Source organism: Physella acuta, unplaced genomic scaffold, assembly GCF_028476545.2.
Source record: "Physella acuta isolate Inbredline_101_S28 unplaced genomic scaffold, ASM2847654v3 ptg000563l, whole genome shotgun sequence".
NCBI lineage: Eukaryota > Metazoa > Mollusca > Gastropoda > Physidae > Physella > Physella acuta.
Genome location: NW_026732082.1, coordinates 78,692 through 94,630, shown reverse-complemented (window position 1 = coordinate 94,630; position 15,939 = coordinate 78,692). Strand labels below are relative to the sequence as shown.

Below are 15,939 nucleotides of genomic sequence, written 5' to 3'. Positions count from 1 at the left end.
GTTTTTGGTGGTTATGCTTTCAGTTTTCTTTTAAAATAATGTTTCTCATTGCCTTATGGTGATTGATGTGCCATGTTTGATTGACAATGATACTGTTGTATGCCTGTGCTCATGTCAAGTGATTGTGACAGCGAAACAAAACCCAACAATCTTTAAAAGTCTTACTTGTATTAGCTGGGCTTGTAATGTGCAGATATGCTTTGCTAAAGTCTGAACTTGAGACATAAGGTCATGATCTGGAGCCACCTGCTCTGTAAATGACTGCAGAAATCCTGTAAGATGTCTCAAAATCTCATCCCTCTGTGACAGTGCTGCCTCTATATCAGACATCTGTTAATCCATTACAGACAAAAGTTGTAACAAAAGCCATTAACATTTAACTGCTAGTCAATAAAAGACATCAAACTAAACAACGAACAGTAAGAGTTTTACTGGTTCAATTATTATTTATAAATTATTAACAAGTAAACTAACTAAAAATCATTATAAAACTAGTAAACAAGCCATGAATTGTAAGAGCAAACAAGAAAGCTTACGTTGTGTGAAGTGGACTTTTCTAGAGCTGCTGTGATAGTTTCATTCCCAGTCTGTACAGTGACATTATCCTCCGCTGAAGGTTCTGTGGAGCTGTCTTCACTTGGTTTCTTTTTTGTTTTAGCTTTTTTTGTCTTAAATGCTGCTAGCTAAAACATTCATAAAGATATTCAATTAATAAACAGATATAAACAACATTTAATATTTAATAATTAAACTTTTTATATTATTGATCAATTGTATTGATTTAGTAAAACTAAAGCTTTTTCATTTTAAATAGGCCTAATGATAATTTTGTTGAACTTTTTATTTTACTCCATTGCTGCAAAATCACTGGCTTGTTAGTGAGGATATAAACTTATCTAGGAGAGAAAACTGCAAAATGAATAACAGTATGGAAGCAAGTACATAAAGTTAAAGAAAAGCAGGCGTGGTTTTCTCAGTTTCTGTCACTGTGTGACTCAGACTGACCTGCTAAATGTAATCAACTTCAACTGTAACTCTAGAATCTATATAATATATTATTAATTATATGGAAGTAGCCCACTACTACTGTCTGAATCAGAGAATAGAGACTTTAAAATGCAAAATGACTACGCAGAGCAAACTGCATCCAGCCAAGCCTACCCAAGGCCCTACCTAGGCTAGGTGGAGCAACTACGAATGTACATGTGCAAGTATATTTTGCACAAGACATTAAACTTTTTGACATTGTGATAGCTTGTATTCAATCATAGTGTGGTTCGATTTCATTTATGATTTTGGCTCTGAGTTTTAGTTTTGCTATTTTTTATTATTATTTTACTTTCTACAGGCATTTTCCTTCTGGAGGGGGGGGGGGGGGGCATTGAATTTTTTAGGATGGGCAGGGTGCTTCCCTAAAAAGAAGCTAAAGGAAACTCTTACTCTGGTTTAAGAAGGATTAGGGTTTTGTATTACGGTAAATATACATATATATATTCATACACAGTAGAACATAAAAAAATTGCCATGAAGTACGAAGGAAGGCATAGCTTTTTCCTGTTAGGATCTGCCAAGTCCAGTCAGTTCATATTCTACTATTCTACAACTACCCCTACTACAACAGTCTACAACTTCACAGTGACCGAGTGAGTAGGCCTATTCTCAGTATTCTAAGTCTAGAATTCTGAATCTAGTAGACAAGTACTAGATTTAGTAGTAGTAGTACTAGATCATGAGGTCTAGAATCTATATAAATGACGTCAAACTTTTTTTTTGACGATTTTTACCTCCCCACTCCCCTCAGTCAGACCCCCCTCCCTCAAAATTGCTGTTGAACTTTTCTTAAGACATCGATATTTTTCCAAAATCTTGTCAGAATTCTGTCAACATAGAGTATTTCGATCAATTCCTATAATAGCCTATTATTAGGCCTACAATTTATTAAAACCGTTTTCTAAAACGCAAAATAATGGCTAAAACTTGTTTTCTAACATATTGCTTTGGTTATAATGCAAAAGTGTGACGTCACACAACAATCTGAACCCCTCTCCTCCCTCCCCCCTACAATAGTGACGTGATTTATGGACGACCCCTGCCTGAGTGTACTGCAGGCCTAACGAAGAGAAGCGAATCTTCAGCTCGTGAGAAAACGGATCGGTTGAAGTTAGACTAGTTAGAGCAGTCTACCCTAGAGCCCTAGAGTAGTCTAGTAAGTAGGCCCTAGACAGACTGTAGGCCTAGAGTAGAGTGTACTGTAGTGTAGACTGTAGACTAGAGCTAAGAGATCTAGAATCTAGACTACTAAACCAGCATCGGAAAATTTTTAAGTCATTCCTAGAAATGAGTTAGATCTATTCTAGATCTAGATCTAGTCTAGCTACTTCTAGATTTTCAATGTGATCTAGATTTCTATATCTAGATTTCTAGCTCTAGAATCTAGAAAATCTAGATCTAGATTTCTAGATCTAGATTCTAGATATCTAGATCTAGATCTAGGGTAATCTATCGTTTTGGGTACGTAAAATCGCCCGCGACTAGTAATGTGAAAAACAGGTGACTCCTTAAATTTTCATAATTATTTCACATTTTGAGGAGGATTTGTGTTTTGAAAAATACAAAAATGTTTCCTTGTTTCATTTATGTACCTGTTTTCAAACAATTGAATTAAAACTTTTCAATAATAAATGAATACTAGCGATGTTTCCAACAGATGCAACTGTGCTCATTTACTATAGTAGCCATCTTGTTTAAGGTCTTTCTTTGTTAACTTATAGCGCGAGATCAGGGGAAGGCAACTCTATTTTACAAATGGCTGCTGTTTATATAGGAAATCCTGCTCGCAAACACTGCTGTTAAAAGTTAATTTCTGGTCTATATTGATATATTTAGCTATTGATTTAGGTTATTTATTCATTTATCTATAATATTTGACACAAAGATATCAAAATATACTTCTATTAAAGCCTTGACAATGAGGTAACTTTTTCGTACATTACTAGCCGCGGGCGATTTTACGTACCCAAAACGATAGATTACCAGATCTAGATCTAGTCTTAGTCTAGATTCTAGATTCTAGATCTAGATCTATGTCTATAAATACTAAATACCTTTTCTTTTCCAGCTTTCAGTTTTTGTTTGCGTTCTTCGTTTGTTAACTCCATGTTTGATCGAACCTAAATTTAATAAGTGAGTAGATCTATAGAATCTAGATTCTAGATCTAGTAGTATTCAATAATTTTGGAGAGAAACAAAAACATCAGCCGCCATCATTTATCCATAGCGGAAGTTGCTGGAATTTTTTTTATAGTGATCTAGCCTAGTCCCATTAATCAATGAATAAATCGCTCTTATAATATTAATGACTCAGTATGCTCCGTAAAGGAGGTTAAGCGTGCATTATTAAATAATAAATAGGGGCCTACCATGTTAGGCCTATATATTAAGTTGGCAAAATTTAAAATTGGTACTCCATAAATAAAATTTGGAGAAATTTCTTTTATGGAAAAATAGCCCCTAATTTAAACTAACTGTGCAGCCTAATGCCAATAGTTCTTTTAGTAGCCTACTATTCACTAATCCCCTTTAATGTTATTGTTTGAACTACTAGATCTAGAATCAATATTCTAAATTGTAGAATGGTTGGTGATCTGTGAGGATGGATCAGTTTTTACAGTCCAGTGGAGGAATCCAGTGGGAATGGAACATGTAACTTTTTAAAATTTCATAAGGTTGTATAGGATAATAGGATCAGAGAGTTTAGTAAATGTAAGGTGCTATCTCATCAGTTTTTATTCTCTCCCTCCCCCCCCCCCTCAAAATTGTATTTATTTACTGCATCAAATTTATGTGTGTAGGGCCTACCTACAACTTTATAACACCTTTTAAAGCGGGTTTGATACCAGAGCTTATCCCATTTTGATGTTATAGTGTGTAGCCTACTTTCCTCAGTTAAAAGATGAGTGATTAACAGAGCAATTAATATGGAAGCTTTTTAGACAGGTAAATGATTACTGGGCAAGAATGTGAATGATAGAACACAGTTAAGGGCCTGAAAGAAAGCAGCAGGGAATCAGAGAAGCTAATTTTGGGTAGAGCCACTCCAGACCAAAAAAATTGCTTGCTCTACTTTACCATAAAATTTTAAAACTTAACAGGAACAATAACATTGCCTAGACTCGCTATTTAAAATTTGGCTATTGAGTTTCGACTAATCAGGTTCAATTTATTTTCTCAGCTTTTACTCATTTTAATACTGAGAGTTAAGAAATAATGTTTAGGTATATTTAATATTTTGTTAAACAAAAAATTTCAATATTTCTCTCCATTACTGTTTTGTTTCCCACATTTTAGAACTCGCTTGAAAATTCCTATAATAAATTCCCATAAAAAGAGATAGCATAGATGAAAATGAAATGAGTCTGAAAGGTGAGACAATTGTTAAAATAATCATTGATAACTTATCTTTCCCTCTATAAAAAAATATGGAAAATAATTACAATAATTATTTTACTTTACTAGAGCAGTAGGCATACACATTTCTACCCACCCTAATTCTAGAATATTTAGAATAATACTGTTTTAAAAAAAAGAGTTCAACATCACAGGAACTAAAAAAAAAAAATCATGTTTATTCCTAATCCCTAGTCCAGAGTTGATTGGAATGATTATGAAGGGAACATAAAGCTCATTGAATGATGACTTCAATAAGCTTATTAACAATTCTTAACTTCAACAAATTTCTTTTAATGTATAACAGACTCATGAATGTGAATAACAAGAAATTATTTTTATTTATTGTGTAGTTAAATAAACATATAAGAAAAACATTTCTTATAAAATTATGTTTTAATCAGTTCTTTATTGCAACAAATAAAAATAAATGTCTTTATTTCTAGTGCTTACCCAACATTTTACAAATTACAAGGTTAAAATCAGATGTTTTTAAAAAAATACTGCATTGTGTACTGTCAACAATGTGGCAGTTTTTATTGACTAAATAAAAATGACCAGAGAGATTACTGAATTAACAAGAAATAAAGCTGTGTGTAAAGAATATACAAAAAATACAAAGTAAACAAATGAAAGAAATAAGACTGAAATATAAGTAGAAGTATCGCAATAGAAATTGGAATGAAGTATAGTGCTTATGGGGGCAACCATAGTGAAATGAAATATTTAATTGTAAAAATGTGCTGATTAGAGTTCTGGTAAAATGCAACTAGTTACACATTTTAAATAATTATGTTCTAGAAAGGTGCACTGATGTAAAAATATACCTTTAATTGAAAAAATGACAAACTTTGCAATACACATAAAATGGGCTTTAAAATTCCCTAATAATTATATATGTCATCCCCTAACAGGATGAGAGTACTGTAAAAAACCACCTTCACCAAAAGTAAAGGAAACAATGAGAGGTTCTACTTAACACTGGCCAGTAAAATAGTCTATATAGGGGACATATATACATTTACTTCAATAATTAAAATATATTTCTGACTTATCTTCACAACACAATACATGCAATAATTGAAAGACAGTATGAAACACACATTTGGTGATGTAGCTAATATGTATGCTTGCTGAATTTGTGTTTGACTTACTAGAGAAGCAACCATGGGTAAAACAATTGAATAGTATTGCAGCATCAAAACCAGATGCAAATATTGAAATCATTTTCTAGATATTTGATTTCAGCTCCAACAATATGATTCAACAAACAAGAGAATGTTTTCTTCTTTATATCTGACTCTGTACATGGAAGAAAACAGATGTTAGGTTAAAGTAGCTATTGAGCAAATGGGTTTATTAGAAATAGTCACATCATGATAATAGATTTTAAAACACATGAAATCTTGCAATGTTACCATCTAGAACAATGTGCTGAAAAAACTCTTAATTCATGGTCCTTTATGATCACAGCAGTTCAGAATAAGTCAAGTGGACCACACCACCAAATCACTGAGTTCCATTCAGAGATGTGCCAGGTTGTGTTGTTGTAGGGGTACTGGCAGTTGTAATACTTGAGGTTGTCTCAGTGGAGGTGGTGGTAGTTGCTGTGGTGGTAGTTGCTGTAGTGGTTGCGGTGGTCTGTGTTGTAGCCGGTGTGATGGGCGGGACTAAAGTGGAAGGGGGAGGTCCAGGTTCTGGGTGACAGCTGACAGTCTGGAATGTTGTTAGTGTGGCCTGCTCTGAGTGGCCCATGTAGCTGTAGTTGGCTGTCACTCTAGTAAAGAAACAACAAAGATGTAACATTGTGTAGATTATGTAGGTCAACAAATACACAAATAAAATTTATAACTGAGGTAGCTATTTTAAATTAAGTTGCTGTTTATTTATATGACATAAGTAAAAAATATAATTTTAAAATGCATTAGATAATTCTATAAAAATGTCTCTGTGAGTGCTAAAATTTCTAACAAGTTAATCAAAAGTACCAACTTGTATCCCATGATTACCAAAATGAATAGTAAAAAAGTGTTCAGGTAAAATTTTAGCCAACACTAAAACAACAATGCTGTATTGCCTGGTAATGTATGGGTGTAGTTTTATAACTTTATACTTTTCAAACCAACAAGCCCAAAAGTTCCATAGTACTTACTCAAACAATATTGGGAGGTTGTGGATCCATGACCAATTACTCATACAGTGTGACCTGATGGAGAAATAATTTAAAAGTATTTTATTAATAAAACACAAGCACTATAAATATTTTATAAGTTTAACTTATTAAGTGGGAAATACTCAACACTCAGAAACATTTCTCTACTAAAAAGAACTGAAATCTTACACTAAACTACCATGCTCCCCGCTGAGTATAAAGTCCATTGGAATAGTTAGCTCCTGTTCTGATCTGGCAGGTATACCAATGGGGTTATTGGTATATGCTGTAGACTGGGCAATAACTGCATTACTATACAGAGACTTCATGAAAACTCCAGATATTTTCACTGGGTAGAAATTATTATTCGATACATTGTAACGATTCTGCAGATAAGAAAACACAATCAGTGCATAATTTATAAGTCTTAGATGCAACATATTAAGGAAAAATCTTCTATAGCATGAAATAAAAACAGACAAGGATGACTTAGGGATGACATTTTTGTTATCAATACTAACTAAGTGAATGTCAAGTAAATAAATACCAATCCATTAGATAAAAGGGAAAATCTACTAACACTGACAGTAAAGTTGGCAAACTTGGCAGTGACATTGATATCAATGTGTTTTGGCTGCAGGAAAGGCCTGTTACTTGAAATAGTTATATCCCTTGGCATTAGGAAGAAGATCAGAAGGCCAGCTGTAACAGCACATAGTGTTACAGCTATCAATACATACAAAGTTCTGAAGAAAAAAAACGATAGTTTATTACAATATATTTGAAAAGCACTTTAAACAGAAACTTGGCAGCTTAAATCAATAGCCAATATGAATGAACGAAAATAAAGCATTTACGTTCTTCTTGGCTTTAGCCTTCCATCATGCATTGGGATCAGGGCTACCAACTGGTTTTCATACTCTAAAATAAAAAAGATGAGGTTTTTTTTTAAATCAACACAATGTCAATGGTATGCACATTCTAATAAAAACAATTCTGAAGCACCTTATTGTGTGGTTAATTTAACTTTTAAACTGTTGCTAAGGCAATTGCAAAGAGAATAAATTACACTCTGACCTTTAGGCACCCTGCCTAACCCTCTACAAGATGGACATGGTACGCTGTCTTTGAAAAGCTCCTCATATCCTTCGGCTGATGTTGAGCCATTTCCAGATAATCCATTCTGCGAGAGATTGCTATTTCTATTTGAAGCCAACAAGCGTGTGTTTTCTCCACCAGAATAACCAAAACTGGCTAAGCTCTTCAGCTATGAACAAAACACCTTAATCGTTGACGAGGCTAATCAATGTGCACACAAGTTCACAGTAAAAAAAAAAGGGGGATATGCAAGCTAAAAGCTATTGTATTAGTTTAGGTCTAGATTTATAATTGTATGTAATTTTCGGAGTGTTTGCTAAGAAAGTTAAGTAGGTAAGTAGATCTACTTGGGCCATGTAAATCTAGATTTCTAGATTAGATTTAGACTAGACTAGATCTAGATCTCTAGATTCTAGAATCTAGATCTACCGGGTGTGGGGAAATTGCGAGACGTGAAAAGCGAAATGGTGAGGCGGGAAAATGCGAGAAGGGCGCGAAAACGGTCGGTCACGTGACTTTTTTGTCTCGCATTTTACCACAAGCCGATACTTACGCTGGGTGGTGTTGAAATGCGAAGATTTCTGCGAAAAATTTACCGCACCCGATTTTCAGTGGTATTTGGTCCAGACTTCAAAGACGTTTCGTTTACATTGTTAAAACTTCCGATTTTTCCGTCGCTAGACATACTGATGATTTGTCAGCTCCCCCCATCTTTTGTGTCGAGTTAGAATACCACCTTGTTCGAAACCGACGGAAATACCGCCGATGATAGATCAACTTCTGTCTTTTGTGTGGAACGCCGAGGCCGCCTGATTTACCGTCTTTGAAGATCGCCGTGCCCGGATCCGCTGCCGCCGCAAACATATTTTCTATTGTTGCATAGAAATTTTGTATTATAGCCGCTGCCTACGATTTTTTTCTAGCTTTTTTTACCATATAAATCTAAGCACAAGGAAATGCCTATATCATTTGGATACAACAAAATAAAGTGACGTCACCGATATTATCAGTTGCTCGTGCTATATCGTAAGCTATGGGCCTACTTCAAATATTTTTAAAACCAAGTTGAACTTATCTGAATTTTTTGGTTTTGGTGGTGGTGTTATTTGGGGTCTTCCATAAATGACGTCACACTCGTAGGGGGGGGTCTGTAATTTTATAACAATGTTTGATGAGGGGGAGGAGGGGGGGGGGGGGTAGATGTGAAGTCACACTATAAAAAAGCAATGTTAGAAAAAGAATTTTAGACGTTTTTTCGCGTTTTAGAAAACTTTTTTAATACATTGTAATAGGAGCTGATTAAAATACTCTATTTTGACCTAAATTAGGCAAGATTTTGGGAAAATATCGATGTTTTAAAAAAAACTCAACTGCTGGTGACAACAATGAGCAAGACATTGCCAAAATTACAGAAATGATAAAAAATACAAATTATAAAAAACGGAAAACAGATGTTGAGCCTGCGGATGATGATGATGACTGAACATGGGTGCCAGTGTTGTTTGTGGGATGAACGAGGAGGTCAACTGTGATGAGAATGTGAAATGTTGTGAATGTGGATTGGAAGAAGTAGCAAAAGAAAAATGTATAAATTACTATAAATGGGAGTCTAATGAACTGGGTTGGATGTACTATGTGTGAAAGATGGTGTCACGAGGTGTGTTTGAGGACTGTTTCAGAAGATTTTGTTTGTAAATTTTGTTTGTAATTAAAATTACTTAATAAAAAAATAAATTGCACTTTTTAGAATTGTTTATACTTTTACATTTTTTGCAAGTACAAAAATCCAAAAATAGATGTTGCAAAATATCTCTCCTGCTGACAAGATTATACCAATTCACAATGACACAGCTCACGTTTGTATAAACATGAGCGGGCTAGATTTTTAAATTAATGCCGACTGAGACGGGATTTTCCTCTCGCTAACAAGAGCGGGCGATGACAGTAGCACAGCAACGATGTTACGATTTTTAAATAGATAGATATAGATCTATCTAGAAATCTATCTTCTTAGTATTTAGATAAAAAATAACAACATACAACACTCGTGTTAAAGGGTATGGTTAAATGCTTGTTTATTTTAAGAATATTTTAAAAAATAATTGAAATAAATAAAGATGGAAAGGTAAAATCTTAGTTTAGCGTCGTAAATTCCAACGTAGCTAGTAATGTGCGATGAAGGTAACTAATGAATATTTCTTTCATTTGGCCATATTTATGTCATATTTTACATAATATAACAGATAATTGAATAACAAATCACAATCCAAGACCAAACCAGTCATAAATATCCTGGAATAAACTTTAAACTACCCCGTTCGAGACAACAATGAGTAAATACAAGCAGCGGCCATGTTTTAAAAACAATAAATTGTCTATTCGCATGTCTTTTGTGTTGATTTTGTGGTTTAATATGATTGTTTTGTATTGTTTTAATATATGCCGGGGGTCGTCCATAAATGACGTCACACTCGTAGGGCGGTCCGTAATTTTGTGACGTTGTGTGATAAGGGGGGGGGGGGGGTTCAGATGGTGCGACGTCACACTTTTGCATTTTAAAAAAAGCAATGTTACACAACGAATTTTAGACGATATTTTGCGTTTTAAAAAACTGTTTTATTACATTGTAATAACAATTGATTAAAATACTCTATTTTGACAGAGTTCAGACAAGATTTTGGAAAAATATAGCTGTTTAAAAACAATTCAACTGCAATTTTGAGGGGGGGGGGGTTGTAGGCTGAGGTGTGACGTCATTTTATGGGGGGGGGTCTGGCTTTGTGTGACGGAGGGGAGGGGTGGGAGGTAAAAATCGTCAAAAAAGCGTGACATCATTTATGGATGACCCCCCTGTATAGTAATTTTTCTTTTTTTAATATAGTTGACATGAATGACTAATAGACCTTATCAGACTTAATAGTGTGCATCCAAGACCACAACAATTGTTGGGAGGTCGAACTTTTGAACACTTTATTTGCAGTAAGCAAATCAATTATTTTAGATCGCTCATAAATGACGTCGCTCTTAAGATAGTAATGACAGCGTGCATTATTACAGAGCAAACATATGAACATATTGTTTCAGATAGAAATTGTGATTTGTGGTGGGGAGAGGTTGAGTAGAACTCAGCGATGTGATTTTGGAGACGGGTCAGATTTTTTTTTCGTGAAAACGGGATGGTTGTGGGAGAAAGACCAGCTGTAGAAGTATGACGCGTCTTTCATTGGTGATCCATTTTCTCAGTGGGGACGAAAGAACTATTAAGAAGGGTCAAGAAATGTAAAAGGCTTGCAGAGTCGCATTTCTTGAACCCTACCTTTTTCATTCCCCCACTTAGCACATCGTCACCGAGTTAACGCTCGCACGTGACGTCATGTAGCAGTACCGCCGACCGTTAGCCTAATTTTATAGAAAAAACAACAACAAGCACTGCCTTTTTGACGCTTTTGCGACGTTTAGTTTGATTACATAAGTTGGTGTTCATTAAACAGCCCCTAACACACCTATCACTCGTCCATTTAAACGTACGTAGTTATTTCTGCAAGCTTGCTGTCTTGAGACTTTCGGCCCTTTAAAAATGTATTAAGCTCTCACCGTATAGAACTAGACTACCCATATTAAGCTCCAAAAGAAGCTTGGTGAAAACAGGATGGCCGTCCGATTTTGTAGCTGCTCTGCGCTTTATAAAAAGCACAATAAACGATAAGATGACACTTATATTAAAGTAAATTATAGTTCTGAATCTTGATACATTAAAAGTGATATTCGGAAATTATGAGCCAGACAGTCAACATGATATTTCAATTTAAGTCCAAGAAAATAAATTTCCTCAAACGATGGAACATTACTAAATTTTTGCGCAGTTTAGCGAAATTGAATTTAAGTATTTACGTCATCTTACAAAGCGCGATAGCCTACTGGTGCTCTAACGCGGCCCATGCTAATGGCCGTATTCCTAACGCCCGCATTAGACGCGGCTTACTCGTCGGCAGGCATTTGGTGGCAAGCCTTTTTGACGGGGATAATGTGTTAAGTTAAGGCCGTTTTGCCAAATGTCTTAAACTAGCAGGCTTGCAACATTTATGATAGTTCGTTTTAAGCAAGGTATACGTATTTTGTATTAGTCCTCTTTGCTCCTTATGGAGCATAGGGCCTCCACCATTTCCTTCCATTTCTTCCTATCCTCGGCTATTAATTTTGACATCTCCCAAGACATCCCTATTGGCTTCAGTTCTTCAAGAAGACTCCGCCTCCAGGTCTGTCTTGGGCGCCCTCTCTTCCGCTTTCCCTGGGGGTTCCACTCAAGCGCTTGGCGAGTAACATTTGTGTGATGTATACGTATACTAATGCTTATTTATCGTTATTTTGATTGAACAACACATTATAGAGGTTCTCCATCAACCACATAGGTATTTTTCCCCGTTCACCTCCTTTCATGAGACCGACACGTCATAAATTGCAAAGCCGCCTGAGTTGACGTCACAAATCTTCACTCACTCCCGTAGCAAATCATATGTGACATCATTTATGGACAACCCCATATCACTCACTTGGGTACTTGATATTGACAATTTGACAACAAAGGATAACCAAAATGTGTCTGGCAGGTGGAGACTTGCGATCGACCATAATGACAACACGCACTTAAGGGGTGGAGCGGCTCATTGTTTTTGATGATGTTTTACGAGGGAAGCTGGTGGATAATACATTTTGTCTCTCTGTATATATAAATGATGACGAACATTTATTGTTGTCAAAATTATGGCTAGAGATCTTAGATAAGGCAGAGCGAAGCGTAATTTTTTACATTAGGGGTCATCCATAAATGACGTCACGCTTTTTTGACGATTTTTACCTTCCCCCCCCCTCCCCTCCGTCACACGTCGTCACAAAAAGCCAGACCCCCCCCCCCTAAAATGACGTCACACCTCAACCTACAACCCCCCTCAAAATTGCAGTTGAATTTTTTTTAAACATCGATATTTTTCCAAAATCCTGTCTAAACTATTACAATTTATTAAAACTTTTTGCTTTTTTTATAATGCAAAAATGTGACGTCGCAACATCTGAACCCCCCCCCCCCTCATCACACATCGTTACAAAATTACGGACCCCCCCTCCCCCCTACGAGTGTGACGTCATTTATGGATGCCCCCTTATGACTTGTTGTGACATTGACAACAAAAATATGACGGAGGTTGGGGTTTAATTAAGGTAAAGAGAAGTAAAAAAAAAATGTCATACGTTACGATAGAATCACTAGATCTAACTGATGAAAAGAAAAACATGAAATGAAAATAGTGAACATTCAAACAATAAGAAAAAACTCAAACTATATAGTAATAGTAAGATCAAATAAACATTAGTAAAAAAAAAACGTGATTTAAAACATGGATACAAGTTGCATCTCACAATGCTTCTAGAAGTAATAAAGTTGTTTCTTAGGACATTCAGTTTTTAAAGAGCAGAATTTAAAAAAAAAAATGCTTTGTTATACGGACTATACAACAAGACAATCATATTTAAATACATTTTCATACGAATAGAAATGAAAGGGAAGCTACTCTAAATAACATTTTCTTAAGATGGCTGCTGTTTTTAATAGTAAATTTACTATCTCGAACAGGGTTGATAAAAATTAATTTCAGGATATTTAAATTGATTTAACCATAAATGGTGATCTATTATTCAATTATCTATAATATTTTATCAAAATATACGAAAATATACTCATATTTAATGACATATTCATTATTGCACTCTCTCCTACATTACTAGTTTTGGCCGAATTTACGACGCTAAACTAAGATTTTACCGATGGAAAAAAAGGAAATAACTTTTTTCGCAAAAAGTGTCTCGCTATTTACCCTTAATTCCGCAGGTATGTCTCGCATTACCTTCTCGCATTTTCCCGCCTCGCCATTTCGCAATTTCCCCACACCCAGATCTACCGTCGGGTTCGAAACTTAGAGATCTCTCTAGATCTAGTAACTAGTTATTAGTATTATGAAACACCTAGGTCTAATACTTAAGTAAGTAAGTAAGGGTGAAAACACCTACTTTCTGGTAGATATTCATTGGACAAATTTAAGAGAAATTTGTTTTAAAATTTAACTGGTCGTTTGTATGTTTTCAATGTTTTGTTTTCCAAGCATAATAAGAGAATACTAATTACCGAAACTTGATGGTCTATCTCTACTCTCTCGAAACAATGTTTAGTGTGGTAAATTATTAATTCGAGAAATGGAAATTAGACCTATGACAAAAAATATCAATAACATTCATGAACTCTGGAACAAAATTACACGGTGAAATACACGCCTTATTAGGTTTGTTCAAATTATCAGTCAATCTTATGATGATTTGAAAGTGTAAGTTTTTGCTGATGGGAAAGCAAGATTTGATGAGGGGGGGGGGGGGGCAAAAAGGTGTGTCGATACTCAAAGCATTGATCAGTTTTTTTAGGAATCATAGCCAAGCATCATATATGACGATTTGCATTTTCTGTTTCATAACTCTTGCCGGATAGCCTACCCCCTATTAGTTGTATTAATTCAGCTGAATATGTAGCATTGTTTGCACTCGTTCGTCTTGGTTCATCCTGAGATTGGAAGGCGACAGTATGTAAACAAATGTATATCTAAATGACTAAATGGTATACAATTTAACTAAAATGAATTAGAAAAAGCATTTATTGTACCGTAGAAAAAGCATTAATTGTTCCATCTATTTTGCTATTGTACACTCTTATGTCACCCCCCCCCCCTTCTCGCCCTGGTGTCACCCAGCAGTGCGTTCTGACTCATCCCTATTCGATAAGAGCAGGGGTCTCTACTTTTCAGCCCGAGGGCCGCATTAACTATCAAATATCAGTTCAGGGGCCAGTTTTTTCCGGCCATCTCTTTGGGGTGGCGGAGCACCCCCTCCCCACCGAAGAACATATACCCCCCTTTCCCTACCCCCCAACGAAATATAAATTATATATATATATATATATATATGATTGTAGGAAAAAAAGTCACAGGAAAAAAAAACACAGGAAAAAAAAACAGAAAAAAAGTCACAGGAAAAAAAGTCACAGGAAAAAAAGTCACAGGAAAAAAAGTCACAAATATATATTTGCAAGATATTTGTTATTACTTTTATGTATTAAATATTTAGAGAGTGCAAATTAACTTAGGATTAATTAAATGTAATGTAATGTGTGTAGGCTGTATACACATAGGAATTTTTATAATTCATCTAAAAATATTTAGTATAAAGTATGTAGATTGTAATTATAATAGATTGACGACAGAAGCCTGTGGTTGTATATAACACATTTATTGGGTCTAACTACATCACGATGGTAACACACCGAGAGGACGGAAGGAAGTACCAAGGGACATCACTCAAGATAACAATATTATAAATATAACTAATACAGAAGAGTGAGTTCCCTTGACCTCACAATTATTTCAATCTATTACATCCCTTTACCCTTAGAACACAATAACACATCTCTCAATAGAACAATTGATAGTATCCTAAAATCACCAATTATATTGTAACATGAACATTATGGTAGATTACATCCTTACAAACAATGCACAATATGCCACAACATAATCAAGATACAAAACAATGATGTCAAAGTCCTTTTGACCTTTAAAATCATAGGTCTAACTTATTTGGGACTTTGATTGTCCTGCTTGACCTTCTCAGTGGCTTTTGATTTGGTGACTCAAGATTCTGACCATCTGGATTCTCTATCTCAGGAGGTCTAGGATTTAAATCATTAACTCCAGAATTTACATTTTCTGACTCCAGACAACTTGGTTCACTCATATCAACAGTACTTGGTTGTGGAACAAACTGAGTTGGTGTGAACTGATCAGACTTGGTGGGATTGACAGATTCACACTTATTATCTGCACAAGTTATTTTTAACTGGTCTGCATGTCTACGGACAATAAGTCCATCATTTGTTTTTACTTTATAAGACACAGGTCCTGTACATTGAACAATTTGACCTGGTATCCATTTTTCCTTTCTCCCATAATTTCTTAGATACACATTCTTATTAACACCAAATTCTCTTTCAATGAATGTCTTGTCATGATTTAATGGAACTATTTTTGAATTGGCATCTGGAAGTATTATGCTGTTATTCAGATCCTTAATTGACATAGATTTCTTTGATTGATCAATTTTCTCAGGTAATCTGATAGTGCTTTCCTGGTAACCAAAAATACTGTTTAAAG

The 15,939-nt window shown here is 35.1% G+C and overlaps 2 protein-coding genes across 2 annotated transcripts in view; both read right to left on the bottom strand.

Annotated features, from left to right (window-relative positions):
* Positions 1-3,261, bottom strand: part of LOC131946569 (uncharacterized) — a 73,591-nt gene extending 70,330 nt beyond the window's left edge. Inside the window, exons 1-3 of the mRNA XM_059307422.1 lie at positions 3,105-3,261; positions 537-683; positions 166-330 (exon numbers count right to left, since the gene is read on the bottom strand). Of these exons, the coding sequence (XP_059163405.1) occupies positions 166-330; positions 537-683; positions 3,105-3,158 (366 nt within the window). The 5' untranslated portion in view covers positions 3,159-3,261. The remainder of the gene's footprint in view (positions 1-165; positions 331-536; positions 684-3,104) is intronic.
* A 1,538-nt stretch (positions 3,262-4,799) lies between these two features.
* On the bottom strand, positions 4,800-13,859 carry LOC131946582 (transmembrane protein 106B). Its single transcript, XM_059307447.1, has 7 exons — positions 13,757-13,859; positions 7,676-7,865; positions 7,456-7,519; positions 7,179-7,344; positions 6,788-6,984; positions 6,599-6,652; positions 4,800-6,223 (listed from the first exon to the last, which is right to left on the bottom strand). The coding sequence occupies exons 1-7, from the start codon at positions 13,772-13,774 to the stop codon at positions 5,956-5,958; spliced, it is 957 nt and encodes a 318-aa protein (XP_059163430.1). The 5' UTR covers positions 13,775-13,859; the 3' UTR covers positions 4,800-5,955.
* Between the last annotated feature and the right edge of the window lie 2,080 nt (positions 13,860-15,939).

Bases quoted from the DNA above. Each gene is read 5' to 3' on its own strand.
- LOC131946582 (XM_059307447.1), bottom strand. The intron at 6,985-7,178 runs GTTAGTAGATTT...TCTTATCTGCAG, and splicing joins TTGCCAACTTTACTGTCAGT to AATCGTTACAATGTATCGAA. The intron at 6,224-6,598 runs GTAAGTACTATG...TTTCTTTACTAG, and splicing joins AACCTCCCAATATTGTTTGA to AGTGACAGCCAACTACAGCT.